This window comes from Mastigoproctus giganteus, chromosome 1 (assembly GCF_048544385.1).
Source record: "Mastigoproctus giganteus isolate SK-2022 chromosome 1, ASM4854438v1, whole genome shotgun sequence".
Taxonomy (NCBI): domain Eukaryota; kingdom Metazoa; phylum Arthropoda; class Arachnida; order Uropygi; family Thelyphonidae; genus Mastigoproctus; species Mastigoproctus giganteus.
In genome coordinates, this window is record NC_143575.1 from 163,978,924 (window position 1) to 163,999,636 (window position 20,713).

Consider the following 20,713-nt stretch of genomic DNA (forward strand, 5'->3'; position numbering starts at 1 on the left):
CTCGCTAATCCTTGTTCAGTATGTGTTATGCGCTTGTCATGGAAGATTTCATCATTTGCTTTTAATTTATATGCTTATAAATTGAATAACTTTATCAATTTATAAATTGTTATGCTTACAAAAATGATAAATCTACTGTTTTACAGTGTAAAACAGACTTTTTCGAGTGTGTTAATGGAAGAAAGTGACTTTATTGTGAACAAGTTCTTTCTAACCCCTACAACAAAAATATGGCTATGAATAACAAGAGAAATGTGAAAATATCAAAGAAGGTGATGACATTAGCGAATAAAATTGAGTTATTAGATAAAATTTCTAATGGTGAAAGTGTCTCCTCAGTGGCAAAACATTATAAAATCAATGAGTCAACGGTACGATCAATCAAAAAATCGGAAGAAAAAATCCGCCATAGTGTCCGTGAAAACGCGTTAATTGCTTCAAAAATTTGCTCTGTAACTCATGATGTTAAATTAGAAAAAATGGAAAAGGCTTTAAATCTGTGGATAGAAGACCGAACTCAAAATAAAATTCCCTTAAGTTCACTCATCATTCGTGAAAAGGCAAAACTCCTTTATCAACACTTTAGCGAAACTGGTGATAGCACTAGCGGGATAAGTTTTTTTGCTAGCAAAGGCGCTGGTTTGAAAGATTTGTTTGAAATTTCTAATAAATATTACATTTAATATTAAATTGTTTCTTATTTTCATTTCAATGCCATATGCTTGCATTTCACTATGTACTGTCTATGTACATAGTCATATTATGAAGGTACATATAATACATACATAGACAAAATTTTAGACTAGTTTTTCTTATATATTTCATACTTTGGAACGGAACCACTTTATTACTATGGGAGCCATAACTCAGTATTCGCGTTTTTGGTATTCGCGACATTTCTCAGGAACGTAACCCCCGTGAATAGCGGGGGTTTATTGTACTGCCAAAAATTTGGAAATATCTAAAAACCAGCATTCTCCAGATCCTGAAGTTGCTGGTGTTCCAGTGCTGCACCTATAACATGCTACATCTATTTCTATGTTTCTTTCTATGAACCGCACATTGTCCTTATGCTTGTCTGTTTGTAAATATCTGATTATGCATTTCTAACCACTCAAAATGGAAAAACTCATATCTGCATATAGTGCACAAAACAAACGTTTCCCTTTTACAGATTTTACAATACACAAAAAATCTTATGTGTGTTTTCTGAAATTTCACATTGTATTTCCTTAATGAAAGATATCAATTTTGCTGCAGCCGCATGTAACAAAAAACATTGATAAGAGATTCCAACTTCCATATACTTCATGCAAAGTGTATGCCTGATGACTAATTCCTTAACAAAAATAAGAAATTCACAGAATTGTTAAAAAATTCTGAATTTAATGCAGTTTTACTATTTTTTTTTTATGAAAAAAAGAACTGTCATGATGGTGAGATGGAGTAGGGACCAAAACAAATCAGAAAGATTGATTCTAGGTCATAAATAAACCTAGAATGCTGGAGAGTTGGCAGGTGTGTTTATTACGTGATTTTAGTAATGAAAGCTGGCAGATAACAGTAATCTAAAATGGAAATTTCTATTAATGACTCAGGGCCTGGGTCATTGCCATGTATTTATAATTTACTGAATATTACTAGTTCAGAAGACGATTTAGTACAACTGGGGAATTTTGTTTCGAGATAGGTGGATTGAAACAGAAGCTGCCTCAGCCTACATACAAAATTAATAAATTTGTAAATTTGGTTTGCTTTGGATATAGAAATGAAGAGCAAACTCAGGGGCACAAATTCAAACTTAGGAGGAATGGTTGCAGAATAGATGTGTAGACATTTTCCTCCAGCCAATGGGTGGTTGATTGCTGGAAAAGTTTCCATCTGTTGTTGTGGAAGTGGATAGTTTGAATAAATTCAAGAAAGAACTAGAAAAACTACTGGAGGGGATGAATTCGTGAAATGAGAGTTTTAAAAATTTTTTTTGGCTGATGCTGTATAAGCTTCCTTTCTTGCATCACTATTAAGACCACTATTAATACTAATACTAAAACATATAAACATGTGGTGTTTAAATTAAATGGTGGCCATCTGTTTTTGTAAATGGAGGATAAAAATAAACTCTCCTGTCCCCACTGGGGTGCTCAATTACCCTGATGGGGATATGCACATTGTAAAGTTATAAAAATTAATAAACCCAAATAAACTACACAATAATAACAGAAAGGTTATTATAGTGAGGATTCAAACAAAATCAAGAATTTCGGAATAAATTGGAGAAATACTGTAGAGAATTTGACATGAAAATTAGTTACACAAAAAAAGAAGTTATTTTAAGTTGGGAAAGATGTGGAATATTTTCAGTACAGAATCAAATAACCTAAAATTGGATAAGTAATAATGCATCTAGAAATGGCTGATCCTTAATGAAGATAAAAATTATACATGGAAATAAACCCATTAATAAATACAATAAGTAAAGCAGGAAACGCAAGCGGGAAGACAGTGAAACATTAATTTAGAGCAAAAGAGAAACTAACCAAAAGACAAAATTAGCTGTTTACAGCAGTTTTTAAGCTTATTTTAAAAACCCAAAGCTGAGAGCTGGATAAAACATCAAAAATTAGAATTTTCATAAATGAGAGTTTTAAGTAAACAGAATTAACAAAGGCAAGCAATGGAAAGATCATACTATAAATGAGGAATTATGAAAAAATATGGGATAGCAAATATCCAATTGCAGAAGCAAAGCCAACTTAAGATTGCACAGGCATGCAGAAAGGATGGCAGAAGAGAGATTAATAGGGCAGCATGGACGAAACTAAATGGAGGGTTGATAGTTCAGAAGTGCTGATGTGTCTAATGTAGTGATTTGTACACTCAATGTATGACAGTGTCGACTCGTGCATAATTCACTGATGTTATACCAGTAAATTCAAAAACTTCCTGGGCTCACATACTAAATATATAACTAAACCTAGACAGCCATTTTAAAAGTACTGGTACCAGTTCTGGTACTATTCTGGCTAGATAGAATGGAGAGCATCTTGATCTGCATCATTAGCCTCTTGTTTGCTGAAGAAGCGATGGCATCATAAACTATTTCATTTTTGAGAGGAAAAAGCAAATTACGTGGTAAGAAGGCTCTCCTGAGAGTAAGAGGGTAATAAAAGGATTCGTAGTGCACAATACCACAATAGTAAAAAAAAAAAAAAAAACCACCTAATCATCACTTTCCATTTTGATCTGTATTGTCAAAAGCTTTCTGATCATGGTATTTGAGACAATTTCCAAGTTAATAATTTATACTTTGTGGATTATAGAAAAAAACAGAGTTGTCCCTGGCAATAGCAGACTCTAGGAACAACAGCTGGTTATCAGATATGATTAAAAGATCATTGCATTGATGATCAGTAAGCACCCAAGGTACCAAATGTGAGAAACCCAACCTTCCATGTGTGTAAAAGAGGGTGACAAGAAGTAGTTGTGATTGCTGCTGAATTTTGGATTCCTCCTATTACACTCAAACTTATTTAGCAAATAAGAATGCAATTTGGAAGCGGGTGTAACATACTAAATCAATTAGGAGAAAAAAAAAAAAAAAAATGAGAAGAGGGTAGGTTGTTCATATCAATGTATATTAAAGTGAGTTTTCTCAGTGATGAGGGGGAAAAAAAAAAAACCACAACAACAAAGGCTGAACAATTCACTACGATTTTAATCATGCAAATGGTGGAGAGCCATTAAATTTCCAAAAAAGACATGTCATTCTTTGTTTTTTTGGCATAACCGAGGAGTTTCATTTGAATTTCATAAATGTTGACAGTGACACTGAAATTAGTGGGTCATATAACTGATGCAGACACAGTATCTCAAGAAGAAGAGGATGAAATGGGACATGATAATAAGCTGACAATGTAAAAGAAGAAATTGACGTAGGTAACTACCAGGAAGCTCAGAAGGTAGTAGATGTACTGCATGATTTACTGAAGGTCTTCCAATCACAACAAAAAATAATTTCTATGAAATAAATCATAGACATTGTGGAAGGAGAATCAATGAAAAAACTGCCACAGCCTTCTTACCGAATATTTTAAATAAAGTAAGTACACCTAATTCTGTTTTTACACGATAGATACGTTCCTGAAAAATACGTGTAAAAAAAATTCGTGTAAAAAAGAGACATTGTATTTATGGAAGAAAAGAAGATTGGTTCCGGATCTAAAAAAAATCAGTAAAAATAATTAAAAAAAAAAAACACATAAAAATATTCGTTTTAAGCTTATTATTTTATTTAAACAAAATACACATGTAATAATATGTAATTAAAATGTATTAAAATAAATTTGTATGCATATGAAATGAAAAAAAATTCTTCATGAACAAAAAAAATCTGTTTTACACATAAAAAGATTTTATTCATTTTCACTTTCTGATAATAAACGGCGCATATGTTTGCGTACGACTGGAATATCACTGCTATCACTAGAAATGTTGTGGACATCGTCTTCTTCCTCTATTAATGAAATTCTTTCTGTGATCTCTTGAGCAAAATCAGCACGAGTCTCCTCTGGTGCTGATGTTTCACCGGTTTTACGAACGAATTCAGTTATTAATCGTTGTGTTCGTGTTTTGGTTAGGCCGTTATATAATTCTCTTTAAGAGGCTGTCAACAACTTCAGTTCACGTTGAAACTTCCCAGCGCGTTCCACATTAGGGTCATTTTTGACAAAATGATTATCTAATTTTCTGGCCAGTTTCAGACCTTCTTTTATTAAATCTGCATTTAGAACAGGATCATTTTCTTCATTATCACTACGTTCTGTGGGATAAGGAGTCCCAAGGACAACCTCTAATATTTCATCTTTGCTTAGGGCTTTGTCGGATAACAATTCATCAATATTTTCAAACGATAGATCATCGAATCCTTCTCCACCAATTTTGTATGCCATTGTAATGATGTTGGGAAATTCGGTCGTATTAGGGATGATGGGATCTTTGCTTTTTACACATTGTGGCCAAACCGCTTTCCAACACGCATTTAAAGTTGCTGGTTTTAATTCAGTTAACGCTAATCCAACTTGATTGATACAATCCATAATTGAGAATTTCTTCCACACATCAATGATTGTTAGTGTTTCATCATTCAGTTTGTCCAAAACGTGTTGGAATGCTCGTTTTACGTAGTATGTTTTAATTGTCGCAATTATACCTTGGTCTAGCGGTTGTATCAAAGATGTAGTATTAGGTGGCAGAAATAAAATTTGTGCGTTTGGGTTTTCCAAGACAGGATGGCCGGGTGCATTGTCAAGAATCAGAAGAACTTTAAATTCGAGACCTTTCAAATTCATATAACGTCTGACTTCTGGGACAAAACATTTGTTGAACCATTCTGTAAAAATAGTAGTGGTCACCCAGGCCTTCTTGTTTGCCATCCAGTGAACAGGCAGTTTATTGATATCTACACCTTTCATTGAACGTGGGTTTAGGGCTCGATTTACCAGCAGTGGTTTCAACATACGATCTCCTGAAGCGTTGGAGGAAAATAATAACGTCACGCGATCCTTAGCTACCTTAAAACCACCAGCAGTTTTCTGCGATTTGGCTACATACGTTCTGTTGCATTCGTTTCCAGAAGAAACCAGTTTCATCTGCATTCCACACTTGATCAGGAGTGTATCCTCCATCTTCAATAATTTTTGCAAGTTCCTGCTGGAATACTTTAGCAGCCGATTCATCTGCAGATGCAGTTTCACCTTTAATTTTTATATTATGAAGAGCATTCCTTTTAAGAAACCCTGTCATCTAACATGTATTCGCAGAAAATTCATACTTTCTGTTTAACTGGGATGAAGTGCTTGGCTCCTTTTCTTTAATCTGTCTGTAAATTCTTAGTGCTGTTTGCTTGATGGCATTTCCATCTACTGGTACTCTTTTTTGTGACTGATCTTCTATCCATATTACCAGAGCCTTTTCCATTTTTTCCTTGACAATATCTCTTGTATATGATGATGAATTAACACTTACTTTTGTTCCAGAACATACGGACTTCCTAATTGCAGCTTCATTTTTCTTAATAGTTCTTACGGTAGCTTCATGTACACCAAAATGCTTTCCTAGAGGCGTAGCCACTTGTCCAGTTGCAAGACTATCTAAAATTTGAATTTTAAGTTCTGGTAATAGGCGAATTATTCGACATTATATAAGGGCTACCGAAAAATATCTCAGTTATAATTAATAAAAAAAGGTATGAAAAATTTGTAAACTTACAATTTATTGACTATTGGCAAAATTAATAAATTTATATGTGCACAAATTTCACTAAAGATTCTTTCACTTTGAAATAGAGCTTACTATTACATGTCTTCCGAAGGTACAATGCACGAATACCGTAAATGTGCACCAAATTCAATAAAAACGTTGATGATTCATAGATACCTAGACGTACACATTGGTAAGCAAAAGCACGCGTTTCAAAACGCACACACTAGCTGTTATCCAATCTATTGGTGCGTGTAATATAGAAATGATACTAATATGCCACAAATAAAAAAAAAAATTCTTACAATTTAGGCAAAAAAAAATTCATAGAAATCGTGTTAAATCAAAATGACTCGTGTAAAAAGAGAATGAAATATTTATTTTGAATTCGTGTTAAATCAAATTCGTGTAAAAAAAGTTCGTGCAAAAACCGAATTAGGTGTATATAAAATTAATTTACATTTTTTAAATACAGTATATGGTTTTGTACTTATAAAAACTATTTTTTAAACCTTAATTAAAATTTGAGTAGTACAATAATGTATCAATAAAGCCTAAGTATATTTTTGATGTTTTGTTTTTAGAGTAACTTATTTTTAATAGAACGACAATAAATTCTGATATTTACTGCTTTTTTTTTTTTTTTTTTTTTTTCAATAACTCAAAGTTTTTTCATCTCAACTTAGTCTACCAAATTTTCTTTTTTGTATTAACTATTTACATATTTTTTACATTTTTGACACTTGATACTCATGCATTAGTAAAAAATGTCAAAAATCTGATTAAACATCAGATCTCCATGAAAAAATAATTATAAATAATGAAAGTGTGTGAAATACAAAAAACAATCCCAATACTAACATATAAGACTACTGCATAGCACCCACAGAGAGGAATGAAGGCTACACTTATTGAAATTTTTAACAAATGGTGTAAAAATATAGTCAATTTTTTGTTTGCTTTTTCTTTTATAATGATCAGGAGCCTCTCTGTTCAATGTCCGTCAATAGTCTGTCAGTATATCGGACTTCCACTTCCCTCAATAATATTTCTCCATGGCAGCAATATCTTCATGAAAACATTCAGCAAGTTCATTACTAGCAGGTCCAACAATATTATCTGGGAAAAGTCTAAATGAGGATGGAAGAAGTGAGATTTTGGTATGCTTATAATAAATTCTCAATCAAGATTTTATAGTTGTCTGTTCCGGTGTGCCAAAAAATGTTCATAAACTTTCCAAGCTTATAGTTCCTGTTGGTTCCTACATATGATACACAATTAGTGCAGAATATATGAGGAGATGAACGTCTTGTCCTTGTCACCTAATTTGCAGCCAAAATAAAGTTCACATGCTTTCTTTATGGACATCATAGACTGTGAGATTTAATTGTAGTTACCACACAAATATAAAAACTATCTGGTAAATTAATGCAGGGATGTGACATTTTAAAAAGCAGATTCAACTGCAAATGGTGCCAAAAACTATCAAAAGAGCACGAGTTTACTAATATGTAACAATATTAACTCACACTCTTATAACTTCAAGTGATTGGTTTGTCTGGGAAGTTAGTTTTATATACCCATCTAACACGCAGCCAGTTTCTAGACTATTCTAACAGTGTCAGAATAGTCTAAAAACTGGCAGGAAAAGTGACCAATACAGTAAGATCAAGAAAACCTAACTTCTCAATCAGCAGTGCAACTATTATGAACAGAGAGACCAAAATCTAAAGTATATAAAGCTAAAATATGAAATGTTTGTGAACTAAGGGCACTAGGGAAAAATGGGCTACACATTTGAGGTGTATAAGGCCTTGAATGGGTTGAGCACGCTGAATTCTGATGGGATCCTTCCACTTGTTCAGATTATGAATCTAAGGGGGCATAAATTCAAATTGTGCAGAAATTTGCCTTTGGCCAGCAGGTGGTTAATTGCTGGAACAAACTTCCATCTGTCATTGTGGAAGTTGATAGGCTGAATAAATTTAAGGAGGAACTGGACAGGCATTTGGAGGGAATGGTGTGATTTTTTTTTTTTTTTTTTTTGGCTGATGCTGCATAAGCTCATACACTTGCTTTCTTGCATCACATGCTACTACTACTGCTACTACTACATCTGAAACCGGCATTAAAAAATACACTAGGTCCATTACATTTGTATTAAAAAATTTTTTCATTGTTGTCCAGTGTAATACATAACAAAATGAAAGTGATCAAAGATGGTAACATACAATATTATAGAATTCGACCTGAAATTTATTGGAGTTTTTACCTTTGATATGCAGAATCTGAGTTATCTTGAACTGTAACTTCTGAGAGATCAACAAGGGGAATAGCTATTTTTTGACTATCACTGAAAGTTTTTAATTCTTCAGATAAAAGCTGAAAAGTAAGATAATATATTAAAGGTTGGTCTTTCAGGGAAAATAGGAGAATCCTTCCATCTGGACTCCAGCATGCTGACTGACAACGTCCATTCAAATTAGACCATCGTTCACAGTTCCATTTCCATGTATTCCAAACTCTACAGAAAAAATGTATAAAAATTTTAGATTACTAAAAATTAAATGTCAATAAATCTGATAGCATCAGATTTAAATGAATAATTGAATAGGTGAATACTGGTTCAACTAACTGGTTCAACAATTAAAGAATTAATATTTATTGAAATTATTCTGAGGAATACTCTAGCACAGTAGTTTCCAAAACTTGTGCCTGTTTATACTCCAGAATAACCACCAAGTCAGAGGAGTTTACAATAAATCATGAATACAATCCTTAATTGTATTTAGCAGTCACAAGCTTGAACCATAGTCCACTCAAAGAGTGAGTGCTACTGGACTCTTGATCCTGACACTTGACTACACATCTCCCTCCCAGCTAGCTTCAATTACTCTATTCACCTATTCATTTTAGAAATTTGTCCAATTCTCATTAAAATTTGGATGAACTTCCTGTGTGTGTGTGTGCACTCACACCCACACACATGTGTGTAAAAAGAGCTTTTTAAGTTTTGCACTTTCAAAATTAAAAAAATTTTATATTTCAGAATTTCATCAATTGCTAATATTTATCTAGGATTTTATACTCCAGGATGATCACCAAGTCTGGCACTAATGTGTAGCTGTGATGATTGCTTTTATATGTGCTCTTGCTAATAGTTTATAAATATGGTTTTAGGGTGTTTATTTTAAATTCTTTTGTGAAACTCGAGTACAGTGAGATAAGGTTCATCAGGTGTGACTATTTATAATCAAGGAAGGGTAATATTTATGCTAAATTTATGATAAGTCTGTCTTGGTAGTTAGATCAATCTTTTCTGTCATTCCAGCTGCCTATGCTTTAGCATAGCACAGGTATTTGAAAGTCTGAAGAGCTTCATTTTAAATTCTACAAGTTTTGGATGCAGGGGACTTTAATTAGGTGTACAGGTTTGTCACATTGTTTAGTTTTATCTAATTTTGGGACAAAATATCGCCTTATCGTAAAAGATATAGATTATAGATATTGGAGAAAGACATGGTGACCTAATCCAGTATTTTTCATGGGAAAACTATGAATGAGTTCAAGCATAAATTGATAATGCTAGGAAAGGTCAGTGGAACAAGGAGAAGAGGTTGGCAAAGAACATGCTGGTTTGACACCATCAAGAACGACACTGGCATGAGCAAGAAGGACTTGAAAGAAGCTGTTTGAAGACTGGACAGCATGGAGGCAGCTTGCCCATGAAGTCTCCGAAAGCCGGTGCAACTGAACGGATGAAAACAACATCTAGGTTTTATAACCGTTACTGAAATTATGCACTTGCATAATTAAGCTCACTTCCATTTCTATCATTTTGAACAAATGAAAACAAATGAAAAGTTCATAAAGCAGTAGTCCACTGACAATTAATGAGGATATATCATAATATATCCTCATTAATTCGATATTAGATTATTTGAAATGCAATGTATTTCAAAGTCACTACCACTCCCTAACCAACAATAAAGCATTTTATAAGCATTTTAGTATAGATTATTCAAAATATATCTGCAATGAAACTGAAAATCTAAATTAGTCTGGAAACTTATGAATAGCCTGTCTAATTTGAAAAGACTGTTGAAACCAACTAGAATAGAAGTTACCAAACTTTTATACCTTGAGCTACCCTAAAATATTTCACCCCCATAATATTCGAGAACAAACAAATTTATCTATGAGTAACTTTATAAATTAATATATACTTCAATACATTTAATCACAAGGACTGAAATGAAATATACTTCATACATGGATTAGCGAGTTGGTTTGTCCACATTTCCTTTAAAATAAAAGTGCTTCATAAAAAAGTAACCTTCGCCAACACTTGAGGAACCTCTAAATTAGAGGTAAACATCATTATAATGAAATTTTTTTATTTACTGAAGGTGTTACTACTTTCAATAAACATGTATATTATTGAATGGAAACTGTGTTACAGCTGTGTTTCATGGAATTTTACTGTAGCCTACCTCAGCAATGGCAGAGTGATGTGTCAAATTTTTTAAAAACAGCATAAGAGGTTACTTAGCTTTGAAAATTTTTTTCTATAAAAGCAGGGCCATTGTTAAAAACATCTGCTAGCAGTACATGGCTTTTTTATTTTTGATTGGAGCTGTTTTTATATGTGAAAGTCAAGTGCAATTCTTGCTTCCAGAGCTGATTTTCCATCTACATGTGGTCACCATGTTTCATGGCAAATTTTTGAACCTCACTGCACTCTTTGATAATGTCAAATTTTTACCAAAGGCATAAGAGGACACCTGGCATTTAATTTTTGTTCCTCTTTTTGAGGTATCCTCTTAGGATGATGTTATAATTTTCAGAACAGTAGTGCAGGTGTGCTTCATTCTTATCATTGGAGCTGGTTTTCCTTCTGGACATGCTGCAATTGTTTTTCACTGAAAATTTTGCAGCCTACTGTACTCATCAGCAAGGTGATTACAATTAACAAGTGTCAATTTTTTCCCCCCAAAAGATATAAGAGGAAACCTTATGTTTAAATTTTGTTTCTTTATGCAGTATCCCTTGGGCCAAAGGTGATATCTCCAAAAAAGTTAGCTGCATTTTCCCATGGTTGATATAATTGCACTGCCATAGTAAAGAATAGTTTGACCAACGGTCCAAGAGGATAACCAGCATTTAAATAGATATAAAGGGAAAGTGGGAAGGAAAAAAAAAAAACATTTATTGGGCAATCAATAAATAATTTTTTTAACTGAATTTTTGCTCAACAGGAAATAAAAAAATCAATAAATTTTTTTTATTCCCTGTTGAACATTACTCTACAAAAACAATGTCTTTTAACAGAATAACATTTTTAAAAGCATTACTGAAAAACAAACAAACAAACAACAGAATTTGTAGAACCACTTCTTCTGAAGACACTTGTAGCCTTTTAAATAAATTAACTTTTATTGATTTAAGAAGTTTTTGCTTTTGACTGAAAATTGCACAGCTCACCCAATTCACTGAAAACAATTTTCTTTGACACTAAAGTGTTGGGAATAGAAAAAACAAAACTCTATGCTAAAAAAGTGATGAACAGGTGGGTGTAATAATGAAAGTCATTGGCTATGACAGGAATTGAGTTTACATTTAATGGCATTGCATATTTAGATTTAAACAAAATTTTTCACATACTTCCAGATTCAAATTGAACAGTTCTAATGTTCTGAAAATTGGTGTGTCCCTGCCCTTCTTCTGTAGAAGCCGTGAATAGTATTTTCACTGAACTGATCTTTCTTCAGTGAACTTTTGCATGGAGGACTAAAAATAGCGTTATGTCATTTACTTCATCCATTGGATGCATCATCGTTTACTTTGCTTTTTTATGTTGCATAAAGCATGTCATTTTATAGTGCATGCTTTGGCTATTGTGATTAGAATGTAAGGAATACTGCCAACTTAATAGAATAATTTTTTAGTGTTAAAGCTATTTAGCTCGTTAATCCACTACACTGTACAGATGACCCACTTAAGTGGGAAAATAAAACAAAACAAATTGGAAACAAGTGAAAATTTAGTGGAAATATATATATATAAAAAAAAACCTCTATTTTATTCAAAAACTACTTAACTTACTTAATACTACTTAACCTAGGTTACTGGATAAATTGCATAAAAAAATACTAGATAAAAAGGTAGTTTATTTCTGTTGCAAACACTGCATTTGTTAATTACATTAATATAATTAATGTAATTAAGTCTTATTAGATTAGTGTACAGTCAGTCCTCGTATAACACGTGTTTACACTACACGAATTCGATCATACACGATTTATAAATAGGGGAACGATATCATATATAACACGAACCGAATTTGCTTATGCACGATTCGCCTTTGTGTTTACAAGAAATGGCAGTTGAATGCGGAATCACCCCAATTGAATGCAACACGATAGCAATGAAGAGAAGATTCTGAAAATGTATTTATGTTTTTTATATCAGTGAAGGGGAAATGCTTTTCGCCATAATAACATAAAAACCCACACAATTCCAGCTATCGGTATTATCGCAAATGCAATTAGATCGAGTTTACTACCAGTTTATAACAGATTCCACAAGCAGAAATGCAGCTGTAAATTGTTTTATGGTAGTAACCCCCAGAAATGTGCTTTAGTAAAATGTGAGCTAGTGAGGTATTAGTGTGTCTCTGCCTTTACAATGTTGTTTATTCAGTTGCTACACGTGCACTGCTTTGTTTATGTATAAACAAAGTGTGCCTCCTCATTTTGTAATTGTGCTTTATTCCCTAAAAATGAGTAAAATACTTAAAAGGTGTGAAAAGGAAGCGTCCTGGTGAAGACACTACAGATTCAGAGAGAAAAAGAAAAGCAATGTTGATAAACAGAGGCAGACTGGGTCAAAAATTCTTACCCGGGAAAACTTGTAGCGGCCTCATACTAGCGTTTATGGCCAAAATCACACCGGCCTCTGGCCCACCGGGGTTTCCCTGGTAAGGCTTATGGCCAGTCCGCTTCTGTTGATAGAGAAAAAATATGAAATTTTGAAACACTGAGCGAAATTAAGACCATGTAATATTGCAAGTGCTACTGGCCTAAACGAGACAACGCCGTGAATTAGAAAGAATGCAGAGAAAATAAAAACAACTTTCATAGCAGGAACAACTAAAAGTTTAATTAAAATCCATTAGATCAAGACACAAAGAATTGGAAGAGATGGAACAGCTGTCATCTGTTTGGATAGAAAATCAAACAAAAAAACAAGTTTGCTTACAATAGAAGCAAAAGCATTAGCAATGTTTTATTATGTAATATGTATTTTATTACGATTATTTGTTGTGTTTGGTAATGTTTTGGTTACAAATGTGTGTTCAATCTTGTATGGCCAGTCCGCTTCTGTTGATAGAGAATAAATATGAAATTTTGAAACACTGAGCGAAATTAAGACCATGTAATATTGCACGTGCTACTGGCCTAAACGAGACAACGCCGAGAATTAGAAAGAATGCAGAGAAAATAAAAACAACTTTCATAGCAGGAACAACTAAAAGTTTAATTAAAATCCATTAGATCAAGACACAAAGAATTGGAAGAGATGGAACAGCTGTCATCTGTTTGGATAGAAAATCAAACAAAAAAACAAGTTTGCTTACGATAGAAGCAAAAGCATTAGCAATGTTTTATTATGTAATATGTATTTTATTACGATTATTTGTTGTGTTTGGTAATGTTTTGGTTACAAATGTGTGTTCAATCTTGGGTGGTCGACACCTAACCCTATTTTTCCCATAGGGCCTGTTATTGTTATTTATATTGAATGATTTTGCATTGCATGAGGATTTCTTGGAACACAACTATCGTGCTATACAAGGACTGACTGCACTAAGACTAGATCAGGTTAATATTGTGGTGGCCACTGACAGTTTTAAATAGTGTGTTATGGAAACTGTTATTGAATATTAAAGTGCATTCTTTTGTAAAATCTAACTCTTTTAATAAAACTAAATATTATACTGAAAATTTAAATATGTTGCCATCTGATTTATTTACAAACATATCAATCATTTTGTTTGTCTGATGACAAACTGGGGGATCTGGTGTAGACTAGACTCCCCACACTTGTGATTGTTTTGGGATCTCAAATTCACATCTTGAACAACTTATGCAATTTAAGTCTGGTCAAATGAACTCCAGTAAAAAAACGAAAATATCCTCAAAAATGGAATTCTAATTTTTACTTACTGAAATTGAGTGTGTAGTCATCTGTCTAAACTTCTGTGCAATCTTAAGATTTTGCTATAATATAAACTGTTCTCGTTTGTCTATTGACAAATGAAGAGTTCGACTATGTGTTATTTATTTTAGTACAGTTTCATGTAATATTTTCTGTGGTTAATCTTTTCACAATTGTGCCTTATATACATAAAAAATAAAAATAATAAAAAAATAATTGCACAAAGGCAATGTAAAATTTCACAACCATAATCATATATATCTTTGACTGTACTTAGACACCCAACATTTTTTGTCATTCTCGGTTGTTCTAAAATGATGTCATAGTGGCTCATGCAATGTAATTAGCAAGAACAGTTTGCACTTACAAAGTTCAGTGAAAGGGATAATGCAAAAAAGAGAATGCTGCTCTTTTTTGGAATGGATTATAAATATTTAAGAGCAAATATTGCCCCAAGCCATGGATACTCTAAAAAGTGTGTAAAATTATATATATTAAACAACATAATGTTTATTAACATGTATGAACCGAACTGTTTAACTTGTAATGGCAAAGGAAGAAAGAGAGGAAAAAAAAAAAAAAAAAAAAAAAACCCACTTAACACTCTTGTTAACGTGTGCAAAAAATTTATTAAATTTCTCATTTTATATATCATCTGTCAATGATATTTTATTACAATGATAGGTAAAAAGCAGAAAATCTAGTTTCAAACGGAAATAAAACCATTTTTCATCAAGAAATAAAATATTCTAGTATTTATACACTACAACACAATACACAATTTTAATGAATACGCATTGCATTATAATAAGCATTTACTAGGCTCTTGTTCACATGCACATCATGTTTTAAGAGGCATCTCTAATCTGGTATCTAGCATTCTCAGCCTATTGTTCTCGAGCATTCCTCCCCATGCTCCATTAATCATTACTTGTTTTATTGTTGAAGAGTCCATTCCATAATTCCCTTGCAGTTCTCCCCCTTATTTCTTGATTTTTAAAAAGCTTTTGTTTTTCTTTTTTCAATCCCCTCCCCCTCACATTATTACAAAGTTTACCGCTGTATGTTTAGTAAGTAAGAGAAGGTTATTTGCTGTTCCCGTTTCTGATCTTCTTCCACTATCCCCTATGTATGCCTTACCATATTTTAAAACCATTTCAGCTTAATAAAAACCTATCTCACCTATCCACTCTTTCTAATAATTTGTCTAATTGTTCTTAAACTGATTGTTCCATTAATTATTGCACTGAAAGCAAATTTTCACAAAACTGTCTTCGATGCATCCTTTTTAAATTTACTTTTATGTTCCCTCATATGTGTTGTTCAAGAAAGAGTAAGAAAGCTACCAGCATTTAGTTTACTCAATCCATTTAAAGCCTAAACACTTCAGTTAGGTGCCTAGTTTCCAATTGTTGCAATTTTCATACAATTTTGTGCCCCTGACTAATAGTTTTGTCGTTCTCTGAACTTCCATTCTAACAGATCCACATTATTCTTAAAATGAGGCTTCCAGACCTTTATGCAGTACTTAATATGTAACCATTACCTTATAAAAATGGAATAATCACCTCCTTGTCCCAGCTGACAAAATTCCTGTATATCACTGACAACACTCCATCAGCTGTCCTAATAGCCTGTCTGCACTGCTCATATAACATGTCAGACCATATAATCACCCCTTGTGTATGGTACTACCCAATTGTATGTTATCCTGAGATTACGGAAGCTCACATGGTACCTTGTATTTATCAGTCTTAAAACTTCAATTGGAATAATGGTGTACTGTTTCAGTAAGCTTTGATTCTCATTATTAACCACGCTGCCACCTTTTGTATCATATGTATACTTAGATAAGTTTGATATGCCTTCAACATCATCATCATTACTAAATATTGGAAACAGAAAGGAGCTCAACACTGAACCCTGACTGACTCTGCTAATAACACTAGTTCCAAGAAGAGTGATACCCATTTATAACTATTCTCTGTCTTTATTTCTCAACCATCCCATTATTTACAGCTACAACCTGCTCCCTAATGCCTCACTGCTCCAATTTGTAGAACAGTCTCATATGGAATAGTGTCATAAACTAAATTGAAACCTAAGTATATAATGTCAAAATTAATTTTTGTATTCAGTTCCTTTGTTGCTGCATCATAGTAGCTAATCATACTGTCAGATAAATATCCATGAAATTTCAAAAATTTTTGAAAAATCCATGCTGTGATTTCTGCATAACTGCATTCCTGTTAATATGATCCTGGAATCCCTTCTAACCACTAATGCCATTATTTTCTCTGTAACAAAAGTCAAGCTTGCATGTCTACAATTAATCTCTTCACCCTTTTATCAACCTTTACGAATAAGAGAGACATTTGCATTTTTCCGATCTACAGGACCTCCCTGAAACCAAGGATGCTCTCATAATTATGGCTAAAGGGGTTGCTTACCTCTTTTGCTGCTTCTTTTAATATAATGGGATAGATTCCATCAGCCCCACATGCCTCATACATCTGTGATTTCTTCTTGTTCAAAAGCTAACAGCCCAGAGATGCTAATGGAAAGATGTTTTAAACCCATCAAATTTTGAAACACTGATGTCTTTAAAATACAACTGTTTCTGCAAAACTTCAAAGTGGTTGATGAAAAGTTCTTTTTTAGAAAATTAAAGAAGCAGGGCTTTTTATTTCAATACAAGAGTTGAAATAAATTGACAATTAATGATACCTGGAGCCTTTTTTTTTGGAATATATAATCTGGAAAAAGCCTTTTGCTGTCACAGGAGGGAACATAGCAACCCCCCCTCCATGGCAATGCCAGAATTATAATGTGGAGGCAAGTAGTGTTAATTAAATTTGATAATTATAGTACATTTGGCAAAAGATAAAATATATGTGACAAACAACAGCCAATAACAGCTAAAGAGGGATCACATCATGCTGCTGATTACTTCACTCATAACAAGTTTATATGCTTTCAATTCAGTTAAGTTGCAACTTATAAATCAATGATACATTTATGTAATTGAATCAGCTGAAATGTGTTAAGCAGTTGAATCTGTTAACATCTTTGGACTAGTGTCCACAGATGTTAACATATACATGGTCCAGTAAAAACATTATGGCTACCCCTGTGTTTAAGCAAACAGCTATTCCTCTCTGCATGGTCACACACACACACACACACACACACACACACACACACACACACACACACACACACACACACACACACACACACACACACACACACACACACACACACACCCCAAGAAACAACAAATATGAAGAAGACCAACTTTGAAAAAGGGATGATTGTTTGGGACAGGTTGAAGGATGGCAGTATTACAGAAACGGCAAATCCTGCAGGCTGTGATTTGGTGGGGGGGGTATTGTAGTTAAGGTGTTCTAAGAGTGGAAGGATAGCGGATGCAGCAGCTCCTGGCCCAACAGCAGGTGGCCATGCCTCATCGATGGTTGTAGTGAATGTAGGCTGTCGACCTTGTGTGAAGTGATAGGAAATGGTTTGATGGCTGACCATGAACATTAACCCATAGTGTTTCCAGACCACGATCCAATGAATCCTTTTGCAATAACACTTATTATGGAAGGATTTACTCTTCCTCTTTCAATACTAAAACTAACTAAAACAACAGTGCAAATTCATCAATTTACACTAATCAACAATCGATGTTAAGAAGCAAGTATATAACTAGCAACTTAAATGAACCCAACATGATTACCAGAACTATTTTAGGACTACTAATCCTCAGTCTCAGCACTGAGGACTAATAGTCCTAGAGTAGGTGCCCGGTCAAGTTATCCATGCTTATGGGTACCTTCCCAGCGATGCCTAAAGTTTACATCTGAAAAGCATCATAGGATCAGTGACGAATGAAAAAAAAAAAAAAAAAAAAAAAGTTGCTTTTCAAATGAACCACATTTCCTGAAATACTATGTGCATGGTAGATGGAGAGTATAGCAACAAGCTGCAGAGAGGATTCACTCTGACATTCAAGTCCCACAGAAACAGGCAGGTGGCAGCATTGTTTTGGTATGAGGATGTCTTCCTGTGAATCTCTTGAAGCCCTCACACCCTGAGACGGCACTCTTAATGCTACAAACTACTTATCCATTGTGGCTGATCAGGTATACTCTTTCATGATAACTATCTTTCCAAATGGCACAGGCCTGTTCCACCAGAATAATCTGCCCTACCACAATGCTAGTACTGTTTGAGTGCTTTGCTAAACATAAAAGTGAATTCCAGGTGCTACATTGGCTGCTAAACTTGTCTAGGAATCCCATGGAACATCTCTCAGATTACGAGGATCAGCAGATCTATGGGAAGAAATCTTGGCAAAATGGTAAAAAACCTACTGCAACATTCAGAGGTCTTAAAGGGTCAATGACTTGCATGCTGTGGTATTTGCAGCAAGAGAAGGACATACCCACTATTATGTAGGTGGTAATAATGATTTGACTAAGCAGGATACGATGTATAACAAAGTTCCCAGATTGGTGCTGTTGCATGTTCAATGAGTTTGAAAATAAACAGAAATGGTACGTTGCCATTCAAACTTCCTCGAACAGATGGATTGGTCAAGTTACCAACCCATCTGTTCGAGGTTGCAAGTAACAACAGTTTTATTGGTAGCGTTAACCCCAGGGGCTCACATCTGGTGAGTATGGGCTTGGCACACCCAGGGTCCTGAGCTGGATATCATCATTCTTCTCTTTCTTGGTGATTCCCTTCTACTCTCTCTCTCTCAGGGTAACTCAGAAATTTTTTTTAGCTGGTGCAGCATAAGCCTCAGGCTTCCTTGCACTATATGGCAAATAATAATAATGTTCCGTGTCACAAATTTGCGATGGAGCAATGAACAACTATCAAATTTTACTTTATACTGGGAAAATCTGCAACAGAAATGTATGAAATGTTAAAAACTGTTTACACTGATAAAACATTGTCGTACCAGTGTGTTTGAATGGTATAAGCGGTTCAAAGATGGATGTGAGGATGTTCGCAAGGCCCAGGAAGTATTAGCATTACTAGAGGCATATGATTAAAGAAAGAAAGCTTATATAGTGTCAGCAAAAAAAAAATAAATAAATAAAAAAAAAACCCTTCCCATTTCACCCATATATTCGCTCCAAATGCTTGTCTAGTTCTTCTTGAATTATTTAAGCTATCGACTTCCACAAAGACCGATGGAAGTTTGTTCCAGCAATGTTTGTTTCAACCACATGCTGGCTAAAGGCAAATATTTGCACACCTATTCTACAACTGTCTTTCCTCAATTTGAATTTATGGCCTCTCAAGTGTGTGAGTGAGAGGAAGAATTCCATCAGCATTGAGCTTGCTCAAAACATTCAAGACCTTATAGACCTCAAAGAGATTACCATGCAGGTGCCTAGTCTCCAGACATTGCAATTTGCAGAACTTAAGTCTTTCTTGGTAAGAGCAGCCCTTTGTTTCCCCTCACCAATCTTGTTGTCCTGCATGTACTTGTTCCAATTTTTGGAAGGATGCTCTACATCCTTCCAAAAATGAGGCCTCCAGACCTGTATGCAGTGCTTAGGGTACAGCTGTTGTTGTTGTTGTTTGGTTTTTAGGAGCATTAGCAACTAAGGCTATATTGCTCCGAGAATATGCGGTGGTCAATCCCTGACCTTTCTGCATCCTCCGTATTTGGTGGTGATGGGCTCGAACCCCAGTGTAATCAAGAAGCGTGTGCTATGAACTGCTGCTCCTTCCCACCTGGCTACAGAGGCACCTTTAGGGTACAGCCTGACCACTGCATTATATAAGGGAATATATCCTTTTACCTGCTAGCAATATTCCTATATATCACTGACAAGACCCCATGAGCTGATCTGGCAGCCTGTTGCACTGCTTAGAAAACTTCATGTGTGAATGCACCATTACATCCCCCCCCAGGGTATTTTTCATTCTATACTACCCTGAGTACAGTACTGCACAGTTCCTACATTACTATAGGGTTGCTGCTACCCATATGCAATACGTTGCATTTGTCAATGTTAAATGTCAGTTCCTACCTCGCAGCCCAATTTTTCTAGATCCTGTTGCAGTCATCATCATCATCATCATCATCAGCCATTTTAAATCCACTGCAGGATGAAGGCCTCTCCAGCAACTTTCCAGTTCCTTCTGTTTTGAGCACTGGCCATCCATTTACTACCCACAAACTCATGAATTTCATCTATCCATCTCC

At 34.3% G+C, this 20,713-nt stretch overlaps 1 protein-coding gene across 2 annotated transcripts in view; it reads right to left on the reverse strand.

Moving 5' to 3' along the window:
• The window catches only part of LOC150091234 (aladin-like), a 343,291-nt gene that overhangs the window by 110,949 nt on the left and 211,629 nt on the right, over positions 1 to 20,713 (reverse strand). The window contains exon 11 of one of the 2 annotated variants that reach the window (XM_090374804.1): positions 8,531 to 8,782. The exons of the other annotated variant lie outside the window; for it this stretch is intronic. Coding sequence (XP_090230930.1) covers positions 8,531 to 8,782 — 252 coding nt within the window. The remainder of the gene's footprint in view (positions 1 to 8,530; positions 8,783 to 20,713) is intronic. 2 annotated transcript variants of the gene reach the window in all.